Here is an 8616-nt window from a genome sequence, read left to right as displayed (position 1 = left end):
ATGCATTAATTAATCCCTTATACACTACAGATTGAGATTGGTAAATTAAATCAGAACCCACCAGGAAAAGATAAACCTACTAAAGCAAAGCAAACGGAAGCACATCCTGAATTTCTTCGGCTACTGCCGCAAATTGATCTCCTCAATTGACTATAGCAGTACTGGATGGCCCAAACTCCATTATTGATGCCAAATGGCAGGTAATTATTGGTCTCTCCATCATTTCTTGATTGCTTTTTAGCTGATTAGGAGTTCATTTTGTACAGAAAATCAACTCCGTCCAAAAAACTTAAAGCATGATAGTATGCCTTAGTGCCAGTGAGGATTGGTGGATGACATAATAAGAGAGCCTGGGACACTTGAATTCTTAGGATATTTGCCATTGCACCATCACTCTTAGAATATTTGTCCAAATAAAATATAGGAGTACTATAGTACAAAAGTTCTTCCACTGTTGCACCAACTTTCTCACCCCCTGCCTATATAAATATGTCGACCAACCTCTCCCCATTTCACTGTCAAAGTAAATCTTGCTAGTCTTTTGCAACTCTTAGCACTTCTTTGTGAGTGAGCTATAGAGATAGTGCTAGAGATTGAAATTTCTTGCTAGCTAGAAACATAAACAAAAAGATATGGCTTTTTCTGCAGATCACTGGGCTTTTGTTTTTGGTGTCCTTGGTAAATATACCTGTTTTTCCTCCTTGCTACTAAAAATCTATTGGATAATTTTTGAAGTATCACAAGCCCCTGCTTCTTCTTCTTCTTTTACTTGTTTTCTTCAAGGAAAGAATGCTAAATAGTTGAACCCACTCTGTTTATGTTTTGAGGATAATAATATTAGAACATCTATCATTAGGTCTGGCCTAATGTGCATACATATTTTACATGTACATGTTATGCAATTGCCGCAGTATTTAAATTGATCATTCTAGCGTATCCTCAATAATTTTGATCATTTGCATGCACTTTTCTTCATTATTATATTTGAGTTTAACTTCAATTGATCTTTATTCTTTTTCTTTTGTAATTTGCAGGTAACATCGTCTCGTTCATCGTGTTCCTTTCTCCAATGTAAGCATCCACTTTCTTACATCCTTCAAGAGCTTTCACTAATTTATTATGCTTATGATCTGACAGTAATATACTTTCACACTTGCAGCCCCACATTTTGTAAAATTTACAAGAAGAAATCAACGGAAGGTTATCAATCAATTCCATACGTGGTTGCTCTCTTTAGTTCCATGCTTTGGATTTACTATGCATTTTTGAAGACCAACACAACCCTTCTCATCACTATTAACTCCTTTGGTGTCTTCATTGAAATTATATACGTTGGTGTCTATCTTTTCTACGCACCAAAAAATGCCAGGGTAAGTTTTTACAAGAAACTCAGTATCGTTTTTCAGTGGAGTTTCTTTATTATTATTTTTTTTTACTTCCTTTCCTTTGCCTAAAGGAAGAACATATAAGTCTAATATTTATAATTAAATTAACGCAGGTCCAAACTATAAAGATGCTCCTAATATCAGTGGTGGGTGGCTTTGGTGTTATTGTTCTGGGTACCCAATTTCTATTCAAAGGTGCTGCTCGTGGGCAAGCGATTGGATGGATTTGCCTTGTGTTTTCCTTATGTGTGTTTGTAGCACCCTTAGGCATAGTGGTAAGCTTTTACGTGCAATTAATTCATGAACATCAAGAATTACTCTTCATTGATTCCCCTGTTTCTCCATCCCTTAAGATACTAATGCTTATAATTTTTCTTATATAATGCAGAGACAAGTGATCAAAACAAAGAGTGTGGAATACATGCCATTACTTCTGTCCGTTTTTCTCACCTTAAGTGCTGTCATGTGGTTCTTTTATGGTCTTCTCGTAAAAGACATTAACATTGCTGTAAGTTCTTTGTTCAAGCATCATATACTTATTTTCTATACTTGCATGTGTCTATATATATTTTACATAAAATATGTTGAATCTTATCCATCGTGTGTTTAATTACTTTCACTTTTGTCATTATAGATTCCAAATGTATTGGGATTCATCCTAGGAATTCTCCAAATGGTGCTTTATGTAATTTACAATAAAAAAGAGAAGGCTATCTTAAAGGAGCAGAAACTTTCAGAGTTACAAAAGCCCGCAGTTACTTTCTTGGATGAGAAAAATAAGAAGTTTCCAGAACTCACAAAGGAACAGATTATTGACATAGTGAAGCTTGGTTCACTGATTTCCTCGGGGAAACTTCAGGTGGCTTCGTGTCTGCATGATACATATGCATCAGCTAAAGTTGAGGATACTCCCCAGCTGCAAACTGTAGAAGCCTAAGAATTTACTCTTTCCTAACTTCTAATGGCTAATGTGTTTGTACACAAGTTTATTCTTAGCTCATAATTTCGTTTTATCGTAAAATTAGCTTCCTAGCTAGATCATGTACTCAAAAGGCAAAATTGTTGTCTTGAAGCTAAATCATAAAACGGCTGTCCGTTATTGATTTTCTGTGGTGGCAATAAAATCATATTCTATTCAAGTTCATTTGCGTTAAAGTTAATTTCTATCATTTTTTTGCACCATCAGCAGTAAATGCAATAGTCCTATTTTTAATCAGACACATTATTTCATCACGTTTTGCATGATCTATAATGTTGTTGCATCAAATTTGAGCACGTAAGCATGCCGTAGTTATCTTCAGTTGCGCTTGTGTCACAATATTTGCATCAATTACAATTTATTACTGAGCCGCGCTAGCTAAATAGGTTATTTGCATAGGTAACAAAAAAGAGTTTATGTGTATATTAACCTCATGAGCTTCTTCTACGCATACTTTAATGGCTTACTAATTGACAGCCTCATAAATTTGCTAGCGAATTTCATTTAATCATTCGAAATACGGTTTGTTCCAATTGACCACCTGAACACATGATAAATGTTTCTATTAAACACTTGGTTTAAATTTTGGAAAACACTTTTGTGCATATTTTCAAACGTCTATTAGGTAATTAAGTTAACCAAATAAAATATGTCCTATAATTAAAGAATTTGACATATTTTAAGCAGTTAACTTATGTACATAATGGGCTTCGAGAATACGCACAAAAACTTTTCCAAAATTTGAACCGAAAGTATCTAATATAAATACTTTATAATGTGTTCAGGTGCTCAATTGGAACACGTTGTAGTTCGAGTATCTAAATGAAATTTGTAGGGAAATTGAAGGGACTATCAATATATTAAGCCTACTTTAATATTGTTATAATTTAATTAAGTGTTATATTGATTAGTACCATCTTTTTTTTTCTTTCTTTTTTTTTGGCAATAAACTATGAAATATTACCCTACCAACAGAATAAAGCATCAATACACCTAAGAGAGCATCTATAGTCTTAACCACCACCTAGGAAGAGTGCTAAGAACTAATAGACCTCTAGAAATCTAGTTACAAACAGCTTGTATAAAAGAACTATTCTTTCGACCTTTTAGGTGGTTTCTAAATATATCTATCATTTCTCTAATTACAAGTTGAATCTGTTGTACTAAAAAATTACTATTCACACTCTTTCCTTGGAAAACTTTGTTGTTTCTAGCTATCCATGTATTGTAAATCACTGCACCATAGATTGCACCTATGTCACGCCCCGAATCATGGCCTGGGCGAAACACGGCACTCGGTGCCTTACTGCATGTGACCGAGCGAACCACATGGCTTGCTGAATCATCATGAGGCATAACATGAGCGAAATATAACGTGAATGCATGATGAGCCTTTATAAAACGTAGTAAGTCATAATACTTATAAAAATACTTGTTTAAACATGAGTGCGGAAATAACGTGAATGAGCCAAAATGGCTATACTACTCCGAATGTCTGACATAACATAACTGACTTGTCTAGTCTATGAAACCTCTATCATGAGTCTGACTGGAAAACATACTTACTGGGACAAGACCCCCAGCATACCTTAGATGCATAACTAATCATAAAACAAAAGTTGACTAAACCCCGAATGAGATGGGGCTCACCAATAAGCTGATGCGAATGCTGTCCTACTGAGCAGATGTGTCGTCTTGTATATCAGTACCTGCATCGTGAAATGCAGGCCCCCCGGGCAATAGAAAGGGGACGTCAGCACTTAGAATGTACTGGTATGTAAAGCAACTGAATGAAATAACATGGGACATGAAATAATAATGATAGGAACTGAAACCTGGTCATGAACATGAATACATACATATATATAAAACATGGTAAAAATATCATAAGTAGGGAGAGCAATAACTTATAACCTATGCATGGTCTAGTGCTTGCGTCCCGCCAGCAGAACACTCAGTCCTTGCCAGGGAACATGAGATTTAATAAAATATGAAAGGATCCAGTCATTATGAGATATCGTCCGGGACATGGGTGGAGCGATCCTCATCCTACGATGGCTACGTAGTTTCAGGCTATCTGAAGCCCTCCTCGGTAATTAAAGCAACTCCCAAAAACATGAACATGTAAAATAAGTGGCACTTGTTGCCCATGGTTTTCATGAATATAACTTGCTTGTACATGGATATCATGAATTATAGCTTGCTTGCATGAACTTGTAACACATGTATAGTATTTTCTTGAAATAGCATAATATATCATAAACTAGCATGCATGAACCCATGGAATAAGATACATGGGTTTTTCATAGATTACAGACAGATTCTTAATAATCATAAAGAAATATTAAGAACTCAATGATGGAATTATAACAATTCATAGATAATATAATCATGGACATGGACCTAGGGTTATCATGAGCGTGGTATAGAAACCCTAGTTTTCGTAAAGAATCATAATTTATGGATTATGAGGCGTGGGGAAGAACAATGATGTTCCCACACGTAGATAGTAACTCTACATACTTAATCGCTCCAAAACTTGAAGAAAAGTCTGAATCTTTGAAGAAGAACTTCAAAAGCTTTGAATTTGAAAACCTTGAGAGGATTTTCACTGATTTTCATAGCTATTGTTCGTGGCTCAAAGGGTACTTCTCCGGACCTCCAAATCCAATCTTCACCGTTCATATTTTAGAATTATGTGTTATAAACACACAGTTAAAATTTGGGCTTGATCCAACGGTTAGATTATCGGGAAACACCAAATAAATATGGCTGGTCGGAATGAAACTCAACAGAAAAATACTATAGTTTTCTCCAACTTTTTACAACTCTTGATTTTTATAGGGTAACGGGATGGATGGATTTATTCTAGTCTTTATAAATGATAAATCTTGTAGAATACAAAGGTTCTTGATTAAAATATTTACCTTGGAGGAAACCTTAGGAAACTAGATTGTCAAACCAAATTCTTGAAGGTTTCTCGATTTTTCTTGATTGCAAGAATGAGTTTCTTGCAAGATTGAAGTGTCTAAGTTCTTTAGGGATGGAGGTAGAGAGAAAAATAATAGTCTATTAGGGTTTAGAATAGTGTTAGGGACGTTTTTACTCCATACAATAATAAAATAAGGAGTCCCAATTCGAGTAGGAAAAGGCTAAAAACGTAACCCAAAATCTGAAAATTCTGTTCCAACTAGTGATAGTAAAACAGGCATAACTCTTAGCACAAGTCTCCGTTTGAGCTCCATAAGATACCATTGGAAATCTATTCCAAAGGGCTACAACTTTCATGTTTTAAGTTTTCTCAAATTATCAACTAATCAAGGAGTTACGGGTGCCTGAAGTAGGCTGGTCAACCACTTTCGTAATACGTACAAACTTTCAAATTTTTCTCTAAAACTCTAACGTTACGAGTCTAACATGAGTTTTAAGATACGAGGTGTTACAACCTACTACCTCCTTCTTGAAGCTGTTCCAGTGCTTGAGCTTAATGATGTGCAAGTCATCAGTTACCCTCGCTGTTGAATTGTCATTCTCAGCCATCCTTGGATTGCATTGTTGGAAATCAGGCATACGCAGCGAAAGCAAATAGTCAGGATCGAACTTGCATGTAATATAGACAACACATAATCAAGATATTAATCAAACATAAAATTGATACTTATCTCTTGAAGCGTGACCGCGACCAAGAATCGAATCTTCAACCACGAGCACACACCATCCAGTTGATCACCATCCTTCAGTTCCACAGTCTTCTGCTGTGTAACCCGAATAATACCAGAATTTGTGAAATTCGTGTGGGCGAATTTCTATGGAAAAATAGTAGAAACTTGTAAAACCCTTAGCCTTCTCATGGAATAAGACCCCTATTTTATAACTACAGGTTTAGGGTTTCCCCTTTTCCAAAACCTATTGGGTCTTTTTTTTCCACCAAGAAATAATATTCCATATAATTCTTTATTATTCGGGCACAGCAGGGACCGCATAATTTAATTAACGAGGCTTCCTATTATGGAATTAATTCAAGAAATCTGAATTAATCCTACCATAATAAATTACGAATTATTCCACTAAAAAATCGTAACTGCACTCCTCAGTTCAATTTTGAAATCATATACTAAAACTTATTTAACTCCCCATGTTAAGATTACAGATACCAATCAATTAAATTAAATTACTGACAATTTAATTCATTGACTAATTGAATCCTTTATATTTCTGCTTAACTTACATCATGTGACGGATACAAAATCCACCTGCAGGGTTTTCACATGAGACTTATAAGCATCCATAAAGGGGTATTATCAATCTCAAAGTCAAGACATGGATTCTATCAACTAATTATTATTTCACAAATGTAATTTGCCATTATCCAATTCACCAGGAATACATAGACCCGCAATTGAGTCGTACCTTTTAATAAATCAAAATAATGAACAAATCACATTGATCATAATAATTATATCAAGATTAAGAGTATAAGTACATTTAATGAACTAGAGAATTTGTTTTATATATTCAGTACAAAAACACTTATCTCTACTTGGTCCGTTCAATACATACAAAATGTACTAGCACAAGAAGACGAAACTATACCGTTCCCATAATGAAGATACATTATATTAATCTTGGGCTACAATCATGCCGATGGCTTTGTCCAATTTCCATCTTAGATTGTGAACATAAATTTTATACTTATAAGAACCGACGATTTAATCTTCCGTGTATAAGCTAAACTCTATACACTAAATCATCTACTATATAAGTAAAGGACACACATACTGATACATGATCTATTTAATTCCTTATTAAACAATGAATAAATAATTATTTTATAATAAATATTATATTCAAACACATGGTTAATAGTATATATCCCAACATGCATCCCATACTCCCCTGATCCATGGACAAGTAGTGAATAAGTGTGTTGCATCTTCCTCAGCACCAGTAGTACACATAACACAGGTGGTATCTTCACCGCCTATTCCAATCTCAACCAGACTCATTTTTGTGAGTAATCTACACAGAGTTGCCAACCATAATACGAATTTGTGCTTAGGCATAGCAACTCTATTCCATACTATTTCTGCAATTTCCACTTTTGGAGCAGTCCCTAGCATATCCCATTGCCACAGAATTTTCCATTTGTTGTTAAACAGTATTTATCACTAATGTACCACCCAGCCATCCTCATCTTCAATTTATGCAGCCTTTTCCAATACCAGCTGCAGTCTAGGGGTGGATTTTGCTACCAAACGTTGTCATTATTGTTCATATACACTCCATTCACCCATTTGACCCACAAGAGATCTTTCTTCTCCATCACAAACCAAATCAGCTTCCCCACAGATGACACATTCGACATTCCACAATTTACATCCTTTTATATTCAAGCCCCCTTGTTGCTTAGGCTTACATATCTTCTCCCAGGCCACTAGAGAGATTTTCTTCTTTTCCTCACTACTTCCCCAGAGAAATTCTCTACACTTCTTATCCACCTCCTTTATCACACTTTGAGGGAGCAAAAACTAGTAACCATCTTTTCTGCACTGGCCAAATATATGTATTGTACATTTTGTAAGTTTACCCATGAGAAAACCTCATTTATCTCGCTTAATTACAAGGATTTACATATGGCAAACCCTTCGTGAAAATATATCGCGTGCATAAACTATAAACTCTGTATAACTAAATTAATAGCCTGTTTGGTCAAGCTTCTAAAATCAGCTTATTTTGACAAGTACTTTTTTTTAAAAGTGTTTTTTAAAAAAGTAATTTTTGTGAGAAGCATTTTGTGTTTGGCCAATTAATTTAAAAAACACTTTTGAGTAGCAATTAGTATTTGGCCAAGCTTTCAAAAAGTACTTCTAAGTGTATTTTTCTCAAAAGTGTTTTTCAAAAAAGTGCTTCTGGGGAAAAACTATTTTTTTAGCTTCTGAAAAACTGTTTCTGTTACTCCCCAAAAGTATTTATTTTCTCCCAAAAACTTGATCAAACACCACACTTTTAAATAATCACTTTAAAAAAAAAAAACTTTTGAAGAAAAATAAGTTTGACCAACCAAGCTATAAGCTGTCATGTGAGATTTGATTCTGGTCCTCCCTTTTCAAGGTATTTTAATTATACATACTTTGAAGGAACTCACGCTTACCACCACTAACCGACAAAGTGCTTTCCTTTTATCATAAACTCAAACTATATCATTATTTATGATTAAAAGAAAATATTAAATTTACAACTGTCTTTGTTATT

At 34.6% G+C, this 8616-nt stretch overlaps 1 protein-coding gene across 1 annotated transcript; it reads left to right on the top strand.

Annotated features, from left to right (window-relative positions):
* The first annotated feature begins 534 nt into the window (after positions 1 to 534).
* On the top strand, positions 535 to 2485 carry LOC132634118 (bidirectional sugar transporter N3-like). The gene is made up of 6 exons (XM_060350420.1): positions 535 to 678; positions 1035 to 1071; positions 1160 to 1370; positions 1499 to 1660; positions 1774 to 1893; positions 2020 to 2485. The coding sequence occupies exons 1-6, from the start codon at positions 633 to 635 to the stop codon at positions 2320 to 2322; spliced, it is 879 nt and encodes a 292-aa protein (XP_060206403.1). The 5' UTR covers positions 535 to 632; the 3' UTR covers positions 2323 to 2485.
* The last annotated feature ends 6131 nt before the right edge of the window (positions 2486 to 8616 follow it).

This window comes from Lycium barbarum, chromosome 3, assembly GCF_019175385.1.
Source record: "Lycium barbarum isolate Lr01 chromosome 3, ASM1917538v2, whole genome shotgun sequence".
Taxonomy (NCBI): Eukaryota; Viridiplantae; Streptophyta; class Magnoliopsida; order Solanales; family Solanaceae; genus Lycium; species Lycium barbarum.
This window is presented reverse-complemented; position numbering and strand designations above follow the sequence as displayed.